Source organism: Hipposideros armiger, unplaced genomic scaffold (assembly GCF_001890085.2).
Source record: "Hipposideros armiger isolate ML-2016 unplaced genomic scaffold, ASM189008v1 scaffold_202, whole genome shotgun sequence".
NCBI lineage: Eukaryota > Metazoa > Chordata > Mammalia > Chiroptera > Hipposideridae > Hipposideros > Hipposideros armiger.
In genome coordinates this window covers 2493218-2518622 of record NW_017731552.1, presented here as the reverse complement: position 1 = coordinate 2518622, position 25405 = coordinate 2493218, and the positions used below count along the sequence as shown (strand labels likewise).

General features: G+C 43.3%; 1 protein-coding gene across 1 annotated transcript in view; it reads right to left on the bottom strand.

Annotated features, from left to right (window-relative positions):
* ACSBG2 (acyl-CoA synthetase bubblegum family member 2) overlaps positions 1–8532 on the bottom strand; it is a 22380-nt gene extending 13848 nt beyond the window's left edge. Inside the window, exons 1-4 of the mRNA XM_019653330.1 lie at positions 8296–8532; positions 4833–4921; positions 3518–3638; positions 1224–1310 (exon numbers count right to left, since the gene is read on the bottom strand). Of these exons, the coding sequence (XP_019508875.1) occupies positions 1224–1310; positions 3518–3638; positions 4833–4921; positions 8296–8532 (534 nt within the window). The remainder of the gene's footprint in view (positions 1–1223; positions 1311–3517; positions 3639–4832; positions 4922–8295) is intronic.
* Between the last annotated feature and the right edge of the window lie 16873 nt (positions 8533–25405).

The following is a 25405-nucleotide window of genomic DNA, read 5'->3' as shown; positions in this document are numbered from 1 at the left end:
CCAGCGACTCACGGCAGCCCAGCTCCAGGTTGAGCTGTTGTTCAGCATCTTGGCTGTAGAGGGCAGTGTCACTGGCCCTCATATGTGGGATCCGAACCGGGGTCCTCTGGCATCCCAAGCGAGTTCTTAACCATCGCGCCACTCGGCCGGCCCCCCATCAGCTTCTCTTAAAGCATGATTTTCATCAAGAGGAAAGCTTTAGGATCACCAATCCTGGTTCCTCTTATAAAAGCCATTGTTTCAACTGGGAGGGTGTTACTGGCATCTAGTGGGTGCAGACCAGGGATGCTGTTCAACGCCTACAATACACAAGTGTTTGCTTCTGGCCCCTCCACTCCCTGGCAGGCCAGTTAAGCTCCCTGTACCTCAGCTTCCTCATGTGCAAGATGGGAATGATATCAAGACCCCGCTCCTTGGGTTGTTCTAAGCAGTAAGTGAATTAATATATGTAAAATGCTTAGAACAGCAGAGTTCAATATTATTTGATCTCTGACTTACTAGATTTCACTCTGCACCCCAAATTTCTCAGTCACCAGACAATGGGGCCAACTCCACCCCCAACTCCAGAGGTCAACCCTGACTGGCTTAAGGAAGAGGGTTCTACCTGCCTGGGCCACAGTGATTGGATCAGGTCTGGACATGTGACCTCAAGTGGTCCAATCACAGTGAAGGTCAGGGCTTTTGCAAGTGCTGTCTGGCCATGAATGAATCAAAGTGTAGCCCCAGGAGCTGCTGGACCATCTCAGAACTATGAGGGAAAGCTAGGATAGAGTGGAGTCCAGAAACCAAGAGGGCAAAATGGAGCTTGGGTCACATTTGAGCCTGTAGTTCTAGCCATGCCTGAAATCCATACCCTAGGTAGTAGTTCTATGAGCCAATAAATTATCTTTTTCACTTAAGTGATACCCTTCATGCCCTCCCAAAAAAGAAAAAAAGCTTCTCAAAGGCCCGCCCACTTCCCATGTGAAACCTGGCCTCTCCCTTACTCACAGTCTGCCTTCTTTGAGAGTCTCCATCCACGTCCCTCGCAAAGACCCACCCTCTCCTTTGCTCACTACCCACTTCCTTTGGAAGTCTCCATCCACTTCCCTTGTGAATCCCTGTCTTCTCCATTACTCACCTTCCACTTCCTCTTTTAGGCTCCACCCTCCTCTTTGCTCACCTCCCACTTCCTTTTAGAGACCCTGCGCTCCCTTTTGCTCAGCGCCTCCTCCTGTACTTACAGAGTACACGTCGTGTTTATTGCTGTTGGTCATTGGCAGCTTGTACTGGATGATTGCTTTTAGGGTCTTCACCCTGCTCTGTGGAATCTGAAAGAAAGTTCAGCTTGGACTTATGGCAACCCAGCCCTGGGAAAGACAGAAGCTGGATGCATGGCTTAAGCTCTCTCCTACTGCAACCCCAGCCTGTTTTTATTCCCCTCATTTCCTTGTCTTGGCTGACATGAAACAACCTGGTTTAAGGACTCCTTGGTTCTTTGTGGCCAGTATCAGTAGCCTCCAACAATTAGAGGTGGATGAAGACAACAGTCTCCCTGGGACAACATGTCTCAGCCCCAATTCTGCTGCACACAGTTGTTGAGCTGGCATCTTGCACCATGCAGCCAGGATTCAGCAAACCTTCTAGTTGGAGTTAGGCCGCAAAAATCCTTCATGAAGGTAGCTGGAACCTGGGCAGGTTCAGAACTCTCTACTTATCCCTAGAACTGTAAGGTTCAGGTGACCAGGGCTGCAGGATGCCTGTACCCTGTTCATGCGAAGCAAGGCGTGGACCTCTATGACACTGCTAGCCAATCCCATGAGAAAGTCACTTCCAACATCCATTATTATAAGTATAACCAAGTTATAATCTCTGGTGTGGATTGGAGAGAAAAGATGGTAAGTGTGCTTGTAACGGCAGACAAAAGTTTTTCAGAGAGCGGGAGCACACATCCCAAAAGCCTGTAGCTGGCAGTCGCTGGGGATGTTTGAGGAACAGAAGACCAGGATGGATGGACTGGAAGGGAGAGGGATAGCGGAGGAGGCAGGAAAGGATGGTAAGGGCTATGAATATTGCCCAGAATTAGATTTGCAAGTGGATCTGAATATCCAGTTTGGGAGGAGCATGTCAGGAGCCTGGCTTTGCATCTTCCATACAGAGCGACCAGAAACACACATCCCCCAGAAAACAGTACTTTCAGTGAAACTATGAGAGAGAAACCATTTAGATATTGCTTTATACATGTGAGGGCAAGTATACAGGAAGCAGGACAGGAAGCCCTAGCAGTGAGGTTGGTGCAGGGGGAAGGATGGGGTACATGGCATTTTCTAACAGTGGAAAAACCCAAATCATAAGCCAGTATTCATGGCAAGAAGGTGAAGCACTCTACTCATCACCTATCACCCGCCTCCCCCGCCCCCAGTGTGTTCTGCTATGAACAGAGGGCATGACATGAGTACCAAGGACCACAAAGGCATCATGGAAGAAAGCAGTTTCAAAAAAGCTCAAAGCTGGAGGTAGACGTCTGTCCTTCCTGAGCCAGGTAAGGAATTAAGTGTGGAAGGGAGCCTGGTGGCACATCTTCTGTTTCACTGAGTCTAGCTAGGATTTCACTGAGTCTGGAAAATGTACCCTAATTTCAGAGATGTGAAAATATGGGAGGACACGTAGCCGATGGTGATCTGAGAATACTGTCGATGGCAAGACACATCTCGACTCCAGAGATGTTAAAAAGTGGAGAAATACTCAGAAGTCATGAAATATTAAAGAAACAGTCATAGTGGCCCTTAGGCTGAGTGGTGAATCTGGTCACCTAGGCTCAACCTTCCCCAGGACTCCCCTCCCCTTAGGGTCTTCCTGCTAAAAGCTTGTTCAGGAAACTGCAGCTCATTCAAACATAATTGGAAAAGTTTCTACGTTATCCATACAAAGATATTATAAGGGAAAAAAAAGACAGAAATAAGAGTGGAGCCAAATTTCATTGTACACAAAGAAAAGTCACCGCAAAGAAAGGAAAATTGCCACCCAACATTCTAGCATAAAATTTAAAATGTTGTGAAGTAAATGCACCTGGTAAAGAAGAACACAAAGCAAACATACAAGCGATGGTGGAAGAGAGGGCCAGACACAAGAAAGAAGTGAAACAGGAGGTAGTAGAACTCAGGAAAGAACTAGAAGAGAAAGACAAAAGCATTGCAGAAATGCAGACAGTTATAAGAAATGAAGAAAATTACAAGGCTTGAAATAATCACACTTCAAAAAGAAAAATTACAGTGGACTGTATATAAAGCAATATGTAAACACATTTTAAAAATGGAGGCTGAGTAGGAAATGAAGTTAATATGAATTGGAAATTAAGCTCTGCCATTCCACCCTGCTGCTCCCAAAAGCAACGTTGCCAGTTACACCAAAATGGCCGTGGAAGACTCTGACTGAACCCACATATGTGGCAAGCTCCCCACCCCAACTGATTGTTAGCATCTACCTGGGAGCAAAAAGACACCTGGGCAGAGCACTTCCCCCTAGGTGACTGGTTTACCGAAAGGATTTTCTGTAACTGCAGGTCATTTTCAACAAGCAGGACATTCACTTTGGCACGAGTAATGACGTATTGACAAGCCTCCGCAGAGTTGGTGGCATAAATACCAACACAAAGGCCCCTGGGGAAGAAAAACCACACGTTCATGTGATGTGTACCCGTGCACCACACACACACACCTTAAGGGGAGAATGCCCTGGAAGGTGGTGGGGAGGGGCAAGGTCTGCAGTAGTTTCTGAGTTTGCAGCCTTGGCATCAGCTTCCCTCCTTCCACAATGTAACAGTGACAAAACCAAAAATGATCATGATGAAAGTGGAAATTCCTATGGTGTCATTAAGACATCAGCTCATGGAACCCTTTCAAGCACCCCATTTTATAAATGAGGAAACTGAGGCTCAGAGTGGTGAAGTCACTTGTTCAGAGGTGCCAAGGCAAATAAATGCCAGAGGTGGGATTTGGACCCCCTCAACCACCTGTTCCCTTCCTCACAGTCTTTTGTTCTTGCTTTTAAGCATTCTGTCGTGGTTTTCTGCATTTCCCAGATGGCTAATGACATTGAGCATCTTCTTTTTTTTTTTAAAGATTTTTATTGGGGAATTGGGGGGATGGGAACAGTGCTGGGGAATTGGGAGAAGGGGAACAGACAAGTTGCTGTCGTTTTGTTCTTCAGTCTAGTTGTGGAGGACGTTGCTTCACTGGCCCATGTTGGTATTATCATTGTGCTCTTCCCGGGTGCGGCAGTTTCTTGCTGGCCTCTGGACAGCTGCTTATGGCGGCTCTTGGCAGCTCACACTGGCTGCCGCCCGCTCACGCTGACTGCTAGCCACACAAGGTAGCTTATGGCAGCCCACTGCAGCTTCAGTTCAGCCTATGCTGTCGCCGTCCACTCACGGCAGCCCAGCTCCAGGTCGAGCTGTTGTTCACCATCTTAGCTGTAGAGGGCAGTGTCACTGGCCCTCATGTGGGATCCGAACTGGGGCCCTCTTGCTCAAGCCAGCTCTTAACCAACGTGCCACTTGGCTGGCCCTTAAGCATCTTTTTAAGTCCTTGTTGCCTACTTTGCTTTGTGACCTTTCTTGTTCAAGTCTTTTGCCCATTTAAAATCTTTTTGTCTTCTTATTACTGAGTTCTAGAAGTACCTTATATATTCGCGATACCAGTCCTTTGTCAGGTTGACTGGTTTGTGTATCTCGCACCTGCCAACCTGGGGCTGTCTGAACTCCTCGTTCACATCTCAGTGGGAAGTAGCCCAGGGCAGCCAGGCCCAGAATAGCAGCTCATCCACCTTGACAGTAAACTAGCGCATAGTCTTACCCTGCTAAGATGGCACCAAGAGAAGCAATAAACCACTCGACGGAGTTAAACCCCAGGATGCCAACTCCGTGGAACCGCTCCAGGCCCAGCTGGGGAGGTAAAAACAAAGAAACAGGAAAGAGAAACACAGAGATGTTTTGCTTCTGGTGGGATCTACTTGGTGGGATCTGCTTGTTGGGATGTGGGAGAGCACACTCCAAAGCCCACAGAGCCACATGGGGGAAAGCCAGCATGGAGGTTAATATCTGGGGTGTGATGTTTTTGTGACTATTGGGAGACTAGTTTGCCCCCATCTATATAATACCCCATTGATTTATTCTTATTTTTATTGTGGTAAACAATTGGCAACATAAATGTACCGTTTTCACTAATTTTAAGTGCACAGCTCAGTGGCATTAAGCACATTCCACACTGTTGTGCAGCTGTCCCCACCATCATCTCCAGAACTTTCCATCTTCCCAAACTGACACTCTCCCCATTAAACACTCACTCCCCTCCCCTCCCCCAGCCCCTGGCACCACCATCTACTTCCTGTCTCTATGAATCTGACTCCTTTAGGAACCTCCTATGAGGGGAATCACACAGTGTTTGTCCTTCTGTGTCTGGCTTATTTCACTGAGCCTAATGCCCTCAAGGTCCATCCATGCTGTAGCGGGTGTCAGAATTCCTTCCTTTTTAAGGCGGAATGATATTCCATTGTCTGAATGGACCACATTTTGTTTACCCATTACGCACTGATGGACGCTTGGGTTGTTTCCACCTTTTGGCGATTGTGAATAATGCTGCTGTGAACGTAGGTGTGCACATATCTGTTCAAATCCCTGCTTTGAAGTCTTTAGGGTATGTACCCAGAGGTGGAATGGCTGGGTCAGATGGTAATTCTGTTTACTTCTTTTGAGGAACTTCCACACTGTTTTCCCCAGCAGCTGCGTCTTTCTACATTCCCACCAGCAGTGCATGAGGGTTCCAATTTCTCCACAGCCTCACCAACACTTGTTATTTTCTGTTCCCTTTTAAAATAATAGCTCTCCTAATGGGTGTGAATTTATTTTTATTTTTAATAACAAAAGTACTCAAAGAGTGATCTCCTATAGTGGTGATAAATTGCACTTTTAAAAGTATGACCTTGGTTTGAATGTGGTTGTGGATGAACCAGGAATCCTGGACTTGAAGGTGACTGTCCTTGGGGGAGACCCCCCACCTTGGGTTGGGCTAACTCCAACTTTGTTGGCTCTTTTAATCATACGTGGCAAGGCTGGCAATGACGCCCTGTTTTTTATAAAAACATAGGCATTTGGCAGGCATCTGCCTGCTGATGCCTCAGAACGTGATGTGAAGTGTTTGTGCTTAGTGACAAAAAGGCTGTCTTCACTGTAGGAGTGTGTCTATTAATGTGTAGATAAACTGATATGTTTCTGAGTGGACCCCTGAGGTTTGGAGAGTAGAGGGTCCATGAGTTCCAGAACTGAGGGCATAACTAAAGAGGATGGTCTTTCAGGAGGGGTGAACTAACCACATCACTAAGGCCCTGGGCGAGGCAGCCAAGAGGGAACCCAGCCCAAGCAGACGGTTCTGAGTTGTGATATCTCAGTCTCTTAATGAAGACACATGGGCATCAGAGGAGGGGAGAAAGGAACTGGGGTCTAGGTCAAAATGTGATGAGATTTCCTATAGGTCAAAACCATCAGTAGATGCTCTTTTACAATAGTAGATACCTATTTTATTCACTATCTATTGCTGCACCATACAGCACCACAAATTTAGCGGCTTAAAACAACACACATTTATTATCTCAGCGCCCACAAGTCAGGAGTTCGGGGCAGCCTAATTGGGTCCTCTGCTTAGGATCTCCCAAAACTGCAATGAAGGCATCCCTGGGGACTGTATCCCCCCTGAAGCATGGAATCCTCTCCTGCACTCACATGTTGTTTGCAGAATTCATTTCCTGGTGTTTGAATGACTGAGACCCTGTTTTCTAAGTAGCTGTCAGCTGGGGACAGCTCTGAACTTCTAGACACTGCCTGCCATCTGCTGCCCGATGGCCCTCTCCACAGCATGGCAGTTTGCTTCTGCAAGGCCCCCGGGAGAATCGCTCGGTTAGTTCCTTTCCTGATTAGGTCAGGCCCACCCAGAACATTTGCCCTTTTGAGGAGCTCAAAGTCAACTGATCAGAGACTTTAATGACATCTGCTACATCTCTTCACCTTTCCACCACAGGAAGGAAATCCCATTGTAGCCATGAGTCCTGTCCATAGTCAAGGGGAGGAGACTATACAGCATGACTATACACGGCTGGAAATCCCAAGGTCATCTTAGAATTCTGCCTCAAGTGCCCACCAAACTGGCCAAGATGAACACTTTTGACAGTATGACATTGGTGGGCAGATTGTCTCATACGTGTGAGTGGGCATATAGAGGCACTTCTTTGTAAGAATTCATTGTACAAAGGGGTTTCACTGTGGCACCATGTATGTTAGCAAAAGGCTAGAAACAACTGAAATGCCCACCATCTGGGGGCTGGTTAAGTTAATGCTGTTATATACACAATTGCAGTTGTTGAAAAGAATGTAGATTTGTTTACATGGATCAATATGTAAGGGTCTCAGGGTATGGGAGCCAGCCTCCAAGATGGCCCCCAGTGACTCTCCTGTCCTGGTATTTATGTTCTTGCATAATCCATTCCCTGCCCGTTGTACAGAGGTTGGTCTGTGTATGGAAGAAGTGACAGCAGGTCATTGCTGAGGTTAGGTTATAAAAGATATCACGGCTCCCATCCTGTTCACACTCTTTTTTGGATCACTTGTTCTGGGGGAAGCTGGCTGCCATATTATGAGGATACTCCAAGGAAACTCCTTGGAAAAGGCCATGGAGAATGGAACTGAGACCTCCTGCCAACAGCCAGACATGTAAATAAGCTTAGAAGTGAAGTCTTCAACTCCAGTCAAGCCTTCAGATGATGCAGCCCAGGCTGACAGCTCAACTACAGCCTCGTAAGAGACCCTGAGCCAGAAATATCTAACTAAGCCACTTGTGAGTTTGTGACCTACAGAAACTGTGAGATAATAAATGTTTGCCATCTTAAGTCATTAAATTTAGGATGGATTTGTTATGCAGCAGTAGCTAACTAATATATCGAGATACTATGCTGAGTGGGAAAAGGCAAGATACAGAATCACAGGTATAGTATACTACTATGTGTGTAAAATTTTACATAAAATTATATAATATATACACATAAGTTATTCCCAAAAAAGACGTACAAAAAACTGGCAATGGTGGCCGCCTTCATAAGGGAGGAGTCAAGGACTGGAGGGAAATTTTTCACCAGTTAACCTTCATATCTTGTGGGCCTTGGGCATCATATGTGTGTATCATATATGTATATTTATTTCCTATTATGAATGAATGATTGAATGGTGATGAATGAATGAAGAAAGGAAGAAGGAATGAATGATTCATTTACCTTGATGAAGGCTCTTGCAGCCCTCCAACAAGCCTCGTAGTACTGGCTGAAATTCAGAACTTCCCATTGTCCTCTTTTCTTTGATGCGAGGGCCGGATAAGTCCCAAATCGGTTAGCTGACTCCCGAAAAAATTCAGGGATGGTTATCGGGGCCTCATGGCCTGGCCCATGTTTTGATAGCCTTAGAAGGACTTCTCCATGTGGGTGAATGGTCCACAGCCCAGAAGTAAGTGGCATTATGTCTAAAAACAACAATGCACATACCTTAATTTAGAAATTTTTTATTGCTAAAAAAACTGCTAACCACCATCTGAGCCTATTGGAAAAAATGGTACTGGTAGACTTGCCACAAACTTTCCATTTGTAAAAAACACAATATCTGCGAAGCCCACTAAGGAGAGGCACAATAAAATGAGGTATGTCTGTACCCTAGTCTGGGTGGCTAAAATAGCAGAAATTTACTCTCTCCCAGTGCTGGAGCTGAAAAGTCTAAGATCAAGGTGTCAGCCAGTTGGTTCCTTCTGAAGCTGTGATGGAGAATCTATGCCAGACCTCTCTCTCCCCTACCTTCTGGTGGTTTTCTGGCAATCTGTGGTGTTCCCTGGCTTGTAGAAGCACCTCTGCCTTTTCTTCACATGACATTCTCCCCGGGTGTGTGTCTGTCCAAATTTCCCCTTTTTATAAGGACACCAGTTATATTGGATTAAGACCCATCCTATCAGCAATGACCCTATTTACAAGTCACATTCTGAGGTACTGGGCAACTGTTAGGACAGCAACATATGAATTTGGGAGAATGTCTTAGTCCATTTGGGCTGCTGTAGCAAAATACCATAGACTGGGTGCCTTATAAACAACAGACATTTATTTTTCAGAGTTCTGGAGGCTGGGAAATCAAAGAACAAATTGCCAACAGATCTGGTGTCCCCACCTCCTGGTTCATAGACATCTTCTCGCTGTGTCCTCACATGGCAGAAAGGGCAAGGGAGCTCTCTAGGTCCCTTTTATAAGGGCACTGATCGCATTCACAAGAGCTCCACTCTCCTGACCTAATCACCTCCCAAAGTCCCCACCTCCAAATACCATCACATTGAAGGGGGTACATTTCAACCTATGAATGGGGGTACACAAACATTGAGACCATAGCAGAGGGACACAATTCAACCCATAACGACCTACATCAAGAGAAGGCTAGTTCATAGAGGTCCCTCCACGCCCCCAAGAGGAATCAGCAGTGGGAGTCACACCAGCTTACAACAAAATCACCTAGTGGAGACGGGGGCACTGTGAGGTGAGCACCATCGAGGAAACTGAAGAGCAGCTCATCATGCCTCCCTCACACCCATGGCTCCAGGCATCTAGCCTGAAGCCTGGGGGATGGGAGGAGCCTTAAATTGGACAAAAATGTGGAGGGGTGTCACCTGGATACTGGTGAGGATATTTTAATGACTGCAGTGGGTTGAACAGTTTCCCTCCAAATTCATGTACAAAATCTCAGAATGTAAACTTATTTGGAAATAGGGTCTTTGCAGGTGAAATTGGTAGAGGATTTCAAGATGAAATCATGCTGGATTGAGGGCGGGCCCTAAGTCCAATGACTGGTGTCCTTAGAAGAGGAGAGGACACAGAAATGCACAGAGTGGAAGGCCACGTGAGGACAGAGCCAGAGACCAGAGTGATGAGGGTGCAGACTCACGAAGGCCAAGGATCACCAGCAATCACCAGCAGCCACCAGGCACATGGAAGAGATTCTCCATCACAGCTTCCAGGAGGAATCAACTGGCTGACACCGTGATCTCAGATCTTTGGCCTCCAGAACTGGGAGGCAATAAGTTTCTGTTGTTTCAGCCACACAGTCTGGGTTGCTTTGTTATGGCAGTCCCAGGAAATTACCTTTTGTTTTTTTCATGTCTTCTTCAGGGTCCTCAGCCTCCTCTTGAGTCGTTGGGGTTTCAGCCCGTCTGGGTCTGCAGAGACCATTCTTCACAGTACTGCAAGGCATATAGCAGGGAACTTAGTAGGACTGACAAAAGGGCTATAGGGTCGAGGCCAACTGTCACACATTGGTCATGTCTGCCTGGAATCCCAGGATCGATTAGTCATGCCTGTTTGGGGCCTAGGAGGAGAAGAGAGTGGTACGGACGCCAGATCATAGAGCAATTGTAAAGTTCAGAGAGTATTCATCTGTGAGTTTCTTAAATGGTTAGAATATAGAGGCCAAGTCTATAAATGATATTGTGGGTGAGAAAACAACTCACCTTCCCCCACCCCCACCCCCACCTTCCTGCAATACATCCATACAATAGAACTCAGCGACAAAGAAGAATTAACTATTGATACAACAATTTGAGTGAGTCTCAAAAGCGTTACGTTGAGCAAAACGAACCAGACTTGAAAGACTGCATGCTTTATAATTTCTGGAAAAGGCAAAACTATCATGATGGAGAACAGATCTGAGGTTCCCAGGGGCTGTGGCAGGAAGTGGGGTTGACTATGAAGGGAAAACATGAGGGAATTTGGTGGGTGATGGAAATGTACTGTATCTGACCATGTTGGTGGTTACACGACTCTGCGCTTCATCAAAACTCATAGAACTATAGATGTGAACTCTACTATATATGGGAAAAGTGTACTATACTTCTTAAAATGGACAATTAAAAAATATTCTTTGGGGGCCAGCCGAGTGGCTCAGTTGCTTAAGAGCGCGAGCTCTGAGCAACAAAGTCACAGCTTTGATTCCCACATGGGCCAGTGAGCTGCGCCTGGGCTGAGCTGCTGCTGAGCTGCCAACAGGTGGCAGGATGGCTCAGCTGGTGAGAGCACGTGCTCCTAACAACAAGGTTTCTGGTTCGACTCCACATGGGATTGTGGGCTACGCCCACCCACAACTAATTGAGCACAGCACCTTGAGCTGAGCAGCGCAACTGGACTTGGAGCTAATCTAGCTGCGTCCTCCACAACTAAGACTGAAGGACAACAACTTGGCTGTTCCCCTTCCCCAATTGCCCAATAAAATCTTTAAAAAATATATTCTGTAGCTAATTCATTGAGTTTTCAGGTATTACTAAAGATAAAATATAAGAAGAAAATAACTTATTAGCAAATAGCTTCCCATTTTCTATATAGATGTAGGTCTTATTCATATTATGTCCATTAGTCTCATGTATTAGGTGTTAAAAAGTCTTCATCACTTTTCCAAATATGTGTGTTACATGTTGGTAGAATTATGTCAGCCTAAAGAGTAGAATTTCGTACAGTCAATTAAAGTTTTATAAGTGAAGGTTTAATTTGGCAAATTAAAAAGGAAAAAAAGTGGGTAAAAACAGTCTATTTAATAAAGGACATTAGGAAAACTGGACAGATATATGCAAAAAAAAAGAAAAGAAAGAAAGAAACTGGACCACTTTCTTACGCCATATACAAGGATAAACTCAAAATGGATCAAAGACTTAAATGTATGACTCAAAACAATAAACCTCCTAGAAAAAAATATAGCAAGTAAACTCACAGACATTACCCTGAGTAACATTTTTACTGATGTGTCTCCTCAGTCAAGGAAAGCAAAAGACAAAAACAAATGGGATTACATCAAACTAAAAAGTTTTTTTCACAGCAAAGGAAATCATCAACAAAACAAAAAGACGTCTTACTGAATGGAAGAAGATATTTGCCAATGATTCATCTGAGAAGGGGTTAATATCCAAAATTTGTAAAAAACTCACACAACTCAACGCCAAAAAAAAAAAAAAATCAAACAACCCAATTAAAAAATGGGCTGAGGACATGAAGAGGCATTTCTCCAAAGAGGACATATAGGTGGCCAAATAGACATATGAAAAGATGCTCAATGTCATTAATCATCAGAGAAATGCAAATAAAAAACATAATGAGATACCACCTCACTCTGGTCAGAATGAACATCATCAATAAATCAACAAACAACCAGTGTTGATGAGGATGTGGAGAAAAGGGAACCCTTGTGCACTGGTGGTGGGATTGCAAATTGGTGCAGCCACTATGGAAAAAAGTATGGAGGTTCATTAAGAAATTAAAAATACAAATACCTCAAGATTCAGCAATTCTACTGCTGGATATCTATCCAAAGAGATCCAAAACACTAATTCGAAAAAATATATGCACCCCTATGTTTATTGCAGCACTATTCATAATAGCCAAGATATGGAAACAACTGAAATGCCCATCAATAGACAACTGGATAAAGAAGAAGTGGTACATTTTTACAATGGAACACTACTCGATCATAAAAAAGAATGAAATCTTACCATTTGCAACAACATGGATGGACCTAGAGAATATTATACTAAGTGAAATAAGTCAGACTGAAAAAGACAAATACCATATGATCTAACTTATATGTGGAATCTAAAGAACAGAATAAACAAGCAAACAAAACTAGAAATAGATTCAGAGATACATGGAACAATTTGATCGTTACCAGATGGCAACAAAAGCACTGGAAGAATTTCCATGAAGTCAGTAATAAGACAAAGACATCAGCTGTCACTGTTACTGTTTGGTGTTGACCTGGAGGTTCTTAGCCAATGCAGTAAGATAAGAAAAAGAAATGAGAGGAATAAAGTTTAGAAACAGGCAACATTGTCATTTTGTAAATAATATGATTGACTATCTAGACCAGGGGTCGGCAAACTTTTTTTTTTTTTACAGTTTATTAGGGTGACAATTGCTAGCAAAGTTACGTAGGTTTTGGGTGTTCAATTCTGTAATACATCATCTATATATCACATTGTGTGTTCACCACCCAAGGTCAGCTCTCCTTCCATCACCATATATTTGTCTCCCAATATGTTTTTTTTATTAAATTATTTTTTATTATGAAATACACATTTTTTAGAATTAGTTTTAGCTGTACAACACAGTGCAATAGTTATACTTTTTACCCCTCGAAGTGACAACCCCCCTCCCCCATCAGCAAACTTTTGAGACAAAAGAACTGCCGGGGTCATCAGACTGTGGCTCGCAAGCCGCAGGCTCTGAAGTAAAATTGAAAATGAAAATAAAACTATCATAGTTTCATTTATAAAACTTTTAAAGGATATTATTCACATAATGGTGATTATATAAAAATATATTTATGGCTCTCAAATAATTTTAAATTGTGTGAGGGACAGGATTGACTCTTCCAGGGGTCGGCAAGCCTTTGAGACGGAACGTACCCAAAGAGCCACATGTGGCTCACAAGCCGCAGTTTGCCAACCCCTGGTTTAGACTATCCAATGAACTGAAAATCTATTAGAAATAAAAGTTCCGTAGGGAGACTAGGCAAAAGATCAATATTCAAAACTCAATAACTTTCTTGTGTGCCAGCAGCAACCAATGAGAAAATGCAATAGTAAAAGATACTGAGGGTCTGGCTCAAGGCCCAAATGTGTGTCTGTGGTAAGACCAAGTCCTAGTGAAATATGCTGCTGAAGGACAGTCAGGTGCTGAATCCCGAAGGACGCCCACATGCCCCTTTCCCGCAGCACTGGCACCTGTCACTCTCCACAAGGTGTGGTTCTGGCCACCACAGCAAGGCATTGGCTGTTGAGACATCTGGGCACTCAAGGTGTTTTCTTCTTCCACAAAGGTGATAAACAAGTTGCCACCTCCTGGAAACCTGAACATGTGTTGCCTCTTCCCAGCCCTCATCACCGTCTGGGTCCAGCCAGGATGGCGGTGGTGACAAGAGGCAGGAAGGTGGGCACTTTCCCTCTCTGACAGCTCTTCTACCCCATTCAACCTTCCAGAATCTTCTGTCTCAACCATCTCTTGTGACATCACTGGCTGTCCCTCCCTCCTACCCCCCCCCCCCCCACCTCTGGAGGAAACTGCTTCCTGGACAAGAGGATTGCAGTTCTCTCACTCACTCATTCATTCACTCTTCATTCATTCATTGCACTCCTGCATGTGTTCATGAAGTTTATGTGGAGCCACAGCCCTTATGTTGTGCATTGTGCTACATGCTGGGGGCACAAAGGTGAGCAAAATCAGGTGAGATTTGTTTAGGGAGACAGCAGGGAAATCTAGAATTGTGCAAACAAACGCAAACTTACACTTGTGTAGAGAGACCCAAGGTGTGTTGAAAGGGTTTGATGAGGGGTCTGACCAGGCAGGGAGGTTGAAAGAGGTTCCTTGAGCTGAGAGGTAAAGGATGGACGGATGTTAGCCCTGACCTCACCGCCCTCCGTCACTCTGCCCTGCTTTGTGTGCTGTCAGTCAGCCTCCCCCGTCTGGTGAGAACGAAAAGCCCATATTTTACAACCTGCTTTGGTTATATTTTCTTTTAGATGCACTCAAATGCTAATGACTACAATCTTCAAATGACACTTCCGGGCTGATATTAGAAGTTAACAGTTTGTGGTGGACATGTGTTACCTAAGTGATTAACCCCAAATTCCTCCAGATAAAACTCTTAAAACCCAGTAATAATGCTCATATATTGTTGCTAGGAGTGCGTTAATACAGCTCCATCGAAGAACAACTTAACTATATTTTTCAAAAATTTAAAACATATATCCTTTTCCCCACCTCCCCCTGTATTGTGTCAATTCAGTATTCTATAGGGCTAACCCATTACTTTTTCATCTTTTAACTAATTTCTTTTTTAGAAATTAAAAATTTTAAAACCATATACATATATACTTTCTGATACATGTATATGGTTTTTAAAAATTTGAAAGAAACAACACAATTAAAAATTAGCAGAGGGGGCGATCCAGTGGCTCAGTTGATTAGAGCGCATGCTTTGAACAACAAGGTTGCCGGTTTGATTCTCACATAGGATGGTGGGCTGCACCCCCTGCAACTAGATTGAAAACGGTGACTTGACTTGGAGCTGAGCTGCACCCTTCACAACTAGACTGAAGACAACTACTTGACTTAGAGCTGATGGGTCCTGGAAAAACACACTGTTCCCCAAGGAAGTTAAAAAAAAAATGAGGGCCAGCTGCATGGCTCAGTTGGTTAAGAGTTGGCTTGAGAGCACGACCTCTAAGCAACAAGGCCACCGGTTCGATTCCCACATGGGCCAGTGATGCTGCACCCAAGCTGAGCTGTCACTGAGCTGCCAACAGGTGGCAGGATGGCTCAGCTGGTGTAACAACAAGATTGCCTGTTCAATGCTGGGCTACACCCACCCGCGACTAAGATGAACTTGGCCCCTTGAGCTGAGCTGCTACCCATATGGCTCAGTGGATACAGCGTGCACTCTTAACAACAAGGCTGCTGCTTCAGCTCCCGCATGGGATGGTGGTTACGCCCACCTGCAACTAAGACTGAACACAGCACCTTGAGCTTAGAGGTCACGAGCTGCTGATGGGAAGCCAGATGGCAACTGGCGCCCTCCACAACGAAGATTGAAGAACAACAACTTGGCTGGTCCCCTTCCCCAATTCCCCAACACTGTTCCCCTCCCCCAATTCCCCAATAAAATCTTTAAAAAAAAATGAGCAGAGGACTTGAATAGACGTTTTCCAAAGAAGACATCCAAATGGCCAACAGGCACATGAAAATGCACTTAACATCACTAATCATCAGGGAAATGCAAATCAAAACCACAATGAGATATCACCTCACACCTGTCCGAATGGCTATTATCAACAAGACAAGAGATAAGTGCTGGTGAGGATGTGGAGAAAAGGGAACCCTCGTGCACTGTTGGTGGGATTGCAAATCCGTGCAACCACTATGGAAAACAGTATGGATATGCCTCAAAAAATTAAAAATAGAACTACCTTATGACCCAGTAATTCCACTTCTGGGTATTTATCTGAAGAAACCCAAAATACTATTTCAAAAAGACCTCTGCACCCTTATGTTCATTACAGCATTATTTACACTAGCCCAGACATGAAAACAACCTAGGTATTCAATGATGGATAAATGGATAAAGAAAATGTGGTATATATACAATGGAATATTATTCAGCCATGAAAAAGATTGAAATATTACCATTTTTTACAACATGGATAGACCTAGAGGGTATTATGCTAAGTGAAATAAGTTAGACAGAGAAAGACAAATATGATCTCACTTGTATGTGGAATCTAAAACCAAAAACGGACAAATAAATTTTTAAAAATGAATTCATAGATACAGAGAACATATTGGCAGTTGCCAGAGGCAGGGGGTTGGGGGTGGGCAAAATGAGTGAAAGTGGTCAAAAGATACAAACTTTCAATTATAAAATAAATTAGTCCTGGGGATATATAATATACAGCATAGTGACTATAGTTAGCAATACTGTACTATATATTTGAAAGCTGGTAAGAGAGTAGGTCTTAAAATTTCTCACAAGAAAAAGTTCTGTAACTGTGTGGTGATAGATGGTAACTAGACTTATTGTGCTGAGCATTTCACAATATATGCAAATATTGAATCATCATGTTGTACACCTGAAACTAATATGTTAATTATACCTCAATAAAAATAAAATAGCAAAGCAGAAAACAAATTCAGGCAACTGCCGGATTTGGCCCACCGGATGGTAGATTGGTGAAGTTTACTGTAGATTAAGCAGGGTGATTCTCATTGTTATTTTCCTAGAGAAAAGCTATAACTTTTCTCACAGCTCCCCCTGGTGGGAGCTTCCATCTTGCTGACACAAGCCCAGACAGAATATACCGTAGAATCTGGTACAATACAGGCAGCAAAGATGACCGACCCTGACCTTAGTAGGCTGTTTTTTAAAGCTTTTTAATTAAACTTTAAAATAGTTTAGTTGCTTTTGTTGTTTGAGTATCAGAAAAGGTTTATAACAAAGATCAGAAAGGTTCATAACAAAGTAACAATCCTCTGTTTCATCTCTGCCCCTTCAAATCCCACAAATACCCTACCCCCAGTAAGCCAACCATGATAAACTTTTTCTTCTGGTGTTAACCTCAGCTCTAGACATCTTTTGACTTCCTGTTGTGGCCTTGCTTGCTGACAATTTCCTACGTGCTTTGATTTTTTTTTTTATTACAACCACCATAGGCCCACCAATAGTTTATTTTCCCCGATATACACAAACATATAGGACCAGGATTGGGGAACTACAGCCTGTAGGCCAAATGGGACTCACCACCTGTTTTTATAAAGTTTTATTGGCACACGGCCACACCCATTCATGTAGTATTGTTTCTAGCTGGTTTTGCATTCTATCAGCAGCGCTATGTAGCTGCAACAGCGACCATAGGACCCGCAAAGCCAAAAATGTTTACTACCTGGTACTTTACAGAAAAAGTTTGCTAACCCCTGATACAGGACAATCTATCAGTTCCCTTTTTTTTACTTTGGGAATCTTGGTCTCTAAGCCGCCTGTCCCCCAAGTTCCAGTCTTCCAGTCTGGTTGCTCGTGCTGTGACCATGAGAATCATAATTTTCTCCTGTGACCTGTTTTGTCCTCCTAATATTATATAGCACCCTATAATTTGCAAAGATGCTGTACTGGGTTGAATAGTGTTCCCCACCCTCACCCCAAATTCATGCCCACTTGGAAACTCAGAATGTCACCTCATTTGGAAATGGGTGACACCTCTTTGCAGATGTAATTAGATAAGTTAAAACGAGGCCATACTGGAATAGGGCAGGTTCTAAAATCAATGTCTGGTGTCCTTATAAGAGAGAGAGAGAGACACGGGGAGCCAGAAGGAAGGGGGACCCCAGCAGAGACATGTCCGGGCAAAGGCTCCCAGTTTCCATCTTCACATGTATGAGTTTTCAGCCTGTGTGGTCTTTCAGTGGGGACCCAGCTTACAGCTGGGCGGTGACTACTTGAACACTGCAAGCACATCCTGAAAACGAGAGTGTCATCATCATTTGAAATTCGTGGTAGAAAAACATTCAACTGGATTTAAAATCCATTCACATCATTACAAGAAATTGTCAGTGAACGAAGAGGAAGAGCGGCTGGGGTCTTCCGATATCCTCCCACTTGTTGTCATTTGTGAATGACTCGAAAAAAGGGTTTTCAAATTCTCTATCACCTGTCAAGTGTAATTTTACCTGTTGTGATTTTTGAAAGATTTGTAAAAATTGTTTGTTTTCAGTTTCTTGTCACCTGTTTATGCACCTAATTTTCTTGCCAACTGTGCCTGTCAAGAATTCGAAGAAATTGGAATAAATCAAACGTCCATCAACAGGAGAATGAATAGACAAACAGTGGAATATTCATACAATAGAATACTACTAACATTTTTCAAAAAAGAATGAACAAATGATCCATTTAACAATAGGGATGAATCTCACAGATATAATTTTATACAAAAGAAGCCAGACACATAAGAGTACGTGTGCAATTTCATCAATGTGAAGTTCAAGAATAAGCAAAATAACTATGGTGATAGAAGTCAGAATAAATGGGAGGGAGCCCTTTGTGGGGCTAGAAATGTTGTGTACCTTGATCTCGGTGCTGGTGACAAAGTTCCACACACATGTAAAAAGTCACACGTGTGTAAAAACTTGGAAAGTGTTCACTTTGATTATATAAGTTATAGCTCAGTAAAAAAGAAAAATGTCATAAAACTCTTCAAAAACATTTCATAACATTAAAAAGAATTTCAAGAGATTGTTAGCAAAATTCCTCAATCAGTAATTGTATATAGTGATTATAAGCATAGAGTTTAATTTAAAAAGTTACATTCATGCAAGAAAGTTTAGTTGTTTTTATTAAAATCTTGAAAAAGATTTCATAAAGAAATTGTATACAAATACATAAATATTATTTTATACATGCACTTTGCAGCAAGAATGATTGAGTAGCACCAGACGAAGAGGTAACAGAAGGAAGGTTTTTTACAATTTAGAATTTTCAAGACTCAGAGTTGCACGTTTTAATCCATATCTTTACATTTATTAATATCTTTATTGCCTGTCCTCATAACAAGATAAAATAAATATATCCCAATATGAACTGACAAATTAGCCCCCCCCCATCTGACCACTCCATAAACCAAAAGTGAGGGATAAGACCAGAATTCATTCACCATAACTTAAACACCTTCAGGAATTTTATTCCATCTGTGTTTAAAGCCCAATGCACATATTCAAGGTCCCCAGTATGGCTCTGTTAAGACTCCTAGTGGCCGGGGAAGGAACTCACGTTTCTCAACCTCACCTATGCCGTCTGGACTTCTCTTAGGAAAAAAAAAAGTGAATATTCTGAAACAGTAGTGGTCTGGAAAAAAAACACAAGGACGTCCACCAGAAAGTGCAGAGGATTGCCAAACCCACACATTTAACTTCTTCCGGAAACACATTCACATCGTTTATGATATTCCGTGTTCTTTTTCCTATTTGTGATTTCCTCCAGTTAATAATGAACAGGGCAGAACTCACATGGAGACATCCCCCAAAATAACATGGGTCACCAGTGTCCTTTATGAAGACGTGAATAAGCTTCAAAGAGCTTCCCACCCCCATTAGACTGTTGTGCCAAAATGTTAGGCAGGTCCTTGTATAATTTTTTAAAAGTCACTCTTTTCATGCATGGAAACCTGACTAGTCAGCACTGTTACCATTACGACTTAATTGCTTTTGCAATTAAGAATCAAACATTCTTAGCTCCATTTTTGTGAAGTGGGCAATAAAAATTCTTGACCGCTTTTGTCATTGAATTGTTTCTGTTCCTGTTTTGTTTTTTTCCCCACAAACCTCTTACCTTCTCATTCCTCTTCGCTTTCATTTCTCTCCAATTCTCCCATTTCTCTTTTTTCCCTTTCTGTTCCTTCTTCCTTTCATTCGCAGTCAATATGGAGCACAGACAGGGCCATTGTATTCCCCTGCTTCCTGGTTGCCTAGAAGTGGTTAATACAGTTGGCTGAAAAAAATGGGATTTAGGAAAAAAATGTGTTTGACATGTATTCAGCCTGCCCCTTCGGAGGCTGTTCCAGGTCAGGGCAGTTTGCTGTGGAAATGATTCTGTGTCGCAGAGAAACGTGGCTGTGGATGACGACAAAACCAGGGGACACATAAAGAACTTGATGGCACACAGGTGCTTTCCGCACAAAATCCGCTATTCAGAAGATCCGTCATTATGGAAATTGTCCTTTTATGCCACCCTGGAAAGGATAGATGCTCACACTCAGATCTGCACCAAGTAAGTGGCTCTTAAAATCACCCACCAGTGCATAAATGGCCTTTAAAGTCTCAGTGGCGCTGGTTAATTAACAGTCACTAGTTGAATAAAAAGAGTCAATTAGGAAAGAGCCCGAGAGGAAAAAAAAAAGTTTTAACAACCTCTGAGGGCAAGTCCTCAAGGAGATTTGGAAAGGTCCCAGACGGATGTATTTTCCTACCGTTCTTGTACTCAGACTCATTTTTAGTGACCCTGTGGTTTTACTGGCTAATTCTTTTCTCATAAACATGTGGTTTAAATTTTCTTGTTTGATTTTTATTTTATATTTTAGCAGAAAATATCTTTGCATTTTATCATGCCTTTGGGGCTTTTTGAATCCCTCAAAATTGACTGGAAAATAATGTTTGCGCTTGGCAAATACACTCAAAGACATACAGACAGCCTCAACCGCGAAAAAGGTGTACAATGAAAAGCCAAGCCCTTCCTCCTACTATTACCGTAGGTATAGTCCTAGTTTATATTTATTATTTTTTCCAGGAGTAGTCTCTGCATGTTCAAGAATGCTGCAAAAGAGCAGGGAGGAGATGGAGCACTGGGTAAAGGTCAAGCACGTGGGTATCAGAGCCAGACTGCCTGGCTTTGAATCCCAGTTCTGCAATCTGTGAGCTTGGGCAAGTAAGGGGACCCTTGTGTACCCCTAAAGCATCATCAGCTTCTAAGCTGCCCCCCCACCAAATAAGATGGTCCCCAAGGATGGTCCTTTGAACTTGCTGACCTGCTTCTAACAAATATGTCAGAATTGATGCGATGTCATCACTACTGAGGTTAGGTTATAAAAAGACAGTGGCTTCTGTCTTCAGTCCGTGGGAGAAACCAGCTGCTAGGTCCCTGCTGCCATGTCATAAGGACACTCAAACTTGTTTAAAAGCCCGTGTGGTGAGAAATGAAACTCCCCAGCCAGTAAGCAGCAAGGAACAGGCTTTCCAACAACCATGTGAGCGAGCTTAGAAGTGAATTCTGCCTTATGGGGGGTTGCTGTCTGGAGGGTATGAAATTTCAGGTATTCAAGATGAGTAAGTTCTAGAGCTCTGCTATACAACATTGTGCCTCTAGTTAACAACACTGCATTATACACTTACAATTTTGTTAAAAGGGTACATCTCATGTTAGATGTTCTTACCACAATTTAAAAAGGAGAAGAAAGAAAAGATTAGTGAATCTCTCCCCAGTCGAGCCTTCAGATGAGACTTCAGCCCCAGCTAACAACTTGCCCACAACCTCGTGAGGGCCCTTGAGCAAGAAGCACCTTGCTAAGCTGCACCTGGATTCCTGACCCACAGAAACTATCTGAGTTAATGAATGCTTGTTGCTTAAGCTGCTAAATTTGGGGGCAATTTGTTATAGGGCAATAGATACCTAATACACCCAGATCTGTCATATGTAAAATGGGACTAATAACGCCAAGAATTAGTGTGAAGATGAAATGAGGTAATATTGGCAAAATGATGGGAAAATTACCTGGTACATAGTAAGCACTCAATAAATGTTTACATATTGATTTTAAAAGGTAGTATATTTATAAGCTCAACCCCTATTGAAATAAGTGTCCTTCTGTAAAAATACAAATAGGAAAACACTATAAACAGTGTTCTGCACTTACTCTTTTGTTGTTTAATACACATTGTAGCCATTCTCCTACATCTGCCCACATATTCATCACTTTCTTTTTCACTGCTGCATAATATTCCACCATTTAGCTGAATGCCACTTGAAACAGTCTTTTATTGGTGGCAGTTTGGGATGTCCCCAGGTTTTTGTTATTCACTTTGTGTCCCATTTTAAATTGTGATGTTTTGGGTCACAGAATGTTTGAGGTTGAAGAGACCCATCTTTGGAACTACTTGGTGCTAAGGTTTCCAACTGATTTGGGGAGCCAAGTGCCCTGTGGTGCCCCCTGCCTTTGATCCACATCTCTCCCTTTTCATCTGTCTGACCACAAACGCAGGTCTCCAGACACCAAATCCAGTGTTTGCTCCACACCTCCCAAGCCTCCCATGGGTACAGAGCTGCAGCTTTATCATGGGGTTACCTGAGGCTGAAAAGTTCATTTCACAGCCAACTCTTTGGTAATATACAGAATGAGTCCTAATAGTAAACTGCTTGTCCCTGGGTTAGGAGAGTTAATAGGTGTGATGAAGGGGAAATAGGGCATGTGGTTAAATGGGTTTGGGGAGGGCCGGCCGAGTGGCGCGTTGGTTAAGAGTTGGCTTGGGATGCCGCTCTGAGCAGCAGGGCCCCAGTTCGGATCCCACATGGGCCAGTGATGCTGCGCCCTCTACAGCTAAGATGGTGAACAACAGCTCGACCTGGAGCTGGGCTGCCATGAGTCGCGGACGATGGCGTAGGCCGCAGTGGGGCTGCAGTGGGCTGCTGTAAGCTACCATGAGTGGCTGGCAGCCAGCATGAGCGGCCCGCAGCTGGCGTGAGCTGCCGTGAGCTGCCGTGAGCCGCCGTAAGCAGCCATCCAATGGCCAGTGAGCAACTGCCTCACCTGGGAAGAGAGCAATGATAACACCAACATGGGCCAGTGAAGCGATGTCTTCCACAATTAGACTGAAGAACAAAAGAACAGCAACTTGTTAGTTCCCCTTCCCCGATTCCCCAATGCTGTTCCCCTCCTTCAATTCCCCAATAAAACCATTTTTTAAAAAAAATGGGTTTGAGGAATGCTGAGTTCAACAGAATTAACCAGGTTCATTTACTAATAATAGTAACATTTGGGGGCACTTGCGATATCCCAGGCACATTACAGAGTTCATTTCAGTTAATCCTCATGACAATCCCATAATGGAGGTCTTCACTGGAAACGTTTTTTACATAAGAGGGAACTATGGTTTACAGGGTTACCTATATCTTTACAGGTGACTTGCCCAAGAGCACGCAGCTAGCATGCAGCAGATCCAGAATTCAAATCAAATCTGAACAGTGCCAAAGGCTGTGACCACAACTGACTGATTGCAGGACTTCTCAGGGCCTTCAATAAGCTGTTGGGCACTGTCATTGATCACAGAGCCCTTTCTTCATGGAGCATCTGGCTATAGTCAGTAAGACTATTGAGTAGCAAAGGGTAGCAGGGACTCAGTATCTGCCGGTCTGCGACCAAACCTGCAAATTGCAACAGCTGGAGTGACCAGCCATCTTGTTTGCCCAGGGCTGAGGTTGTCCCTGGGACATGGAACTTTCAGATTCCTTAAAAAATTTTTAGAGGCGGCCTGATGGCTCAGTTGGTTAGAGTGCGTGCTCTGAACAACAAGGTTGCTGGTTCGATTTCCATGTGGGATGGTGGACTGTGCCCCCCCACAACTAGATTGAAACAACTACTTGACTTGGAGCTGATGGGTGCTGGAAAAACACATTGTTCTCCAATAAAATTTCTTTAAAAATTTTTTTAAACTTATTATTCAGATAACATGAACTTCATCATATTAAAGAGTACAATTCAGTGGTTTTAGTATATTTAAAGTGTTGTGCAAGCATCTTCACTATTTAATGCCAGAGCATTTTCACTGACCCAAAAGGAAACCCTGTACCCCTGTACTCATTAAGCACTCCCCATTCCACTCCCCCAACCCCTGGCAACTATTAACCCACTTCCTGTCTCTGGACTTGCCTGTTCTGGACATTTCACATGAATGGAATCACACACAGTGTGGCCTTGTGTGTCTGGCTTTTCTCACTGAGCACCGTGTGTTCAAGGTCCATCCATGTCGTAGCGAGTGAAAGCATCCTTTTTATGACTGAGTAATATTCCAGTGTGTAAATAAACCGCATTTTATTTATCCATTTATCCTTTGATGGACATTTGAGGCATTTCCACTTTGGGGCTAGTATGAATAATGGACAAGTTTTGTGTGGATGAATGTCTGCAGTTACTTTAGTTACATACCTGGTAGAACTGCTGGGTCATACGATAACTCTTTGTAACTTTTCAAGGAGCTGGGACTTTCAGTTTTAAAAGTTGGAAAATCTCAGGGAAACTTGGAGGAGTTGGCCACATCCTAAAAATGATTCCTCCCAATGTCACTTGCCCTTGAGCTTTAGATATTGGGTTGTCGGAAAAGTCATGACGTATTTTGTCTATGTTTTTCAAAGGTCAGTTATTTATATAAAGAGCAAAGAGCAATCAATGATATATTGCCTGCTTTGTTCGATAACCTTTTGCCATCTTTCAGTGAACTCCATAATTCCTCATTCATAGAAGGACCTGTCTTTATTTGCAAAAAACTGAACGAGGTGCTGATTTACAGCCTCATCTAAATTGAACGTTATGCCAAGCAAGGAGTTTTGAAGAGAGCAAAACAAGTGGAAGTCTGACGGCGCAAGGTCAGGTGAGTATGGTGGGTGTGGCAACACATCCCATCCAAGCTCCAATAGTTTTTGACAGGTGATCAAACTTGTGTGTGGTCTCGTGTTGTCATGACAGAACACAACTCCTTTACAATTAACAAGCTCTGGACATTTCTGGATGATGGATTCGTTCAAACTGTCCAATTGCCGACAGTACACAATCGAATTGATTGTTTGGTTCCTTGGTAGGAGCTCGAAAAACACGACACCTTAAAAATCCCACCACACTGAGAGCATAACCTTCATCTGATGAATGTCTGCTTTCAATGTTGTTTGAGGCAAATCATCACGTCTGGACCAAGACCGTCTGCACTCCACATTGTTGTAAACAATCCACTTCTCATTACCAGTTATCAGTCACTTAAAAAGGATTGTTTTCCTCACGTTTAATGAGCATATTGCAGATGTTTATACGCGCTGTCAAATGAACTTTGAGTTCATGCGGAAATCAAATATCGAACTTGCTTACATAGCCCAGCTTCTTCAGGTGGTCGTGAATGCTTGAATGATGGATGTTCAGTGTTTCTGCAATCTCTCGTGTCATGTAATGTGGGTTTGACTCGATCAATGCCTTTATTTTGTCATCATCAACCTCGGGCCTTCCTGACCGAGGAGCGTCGTTGAGAT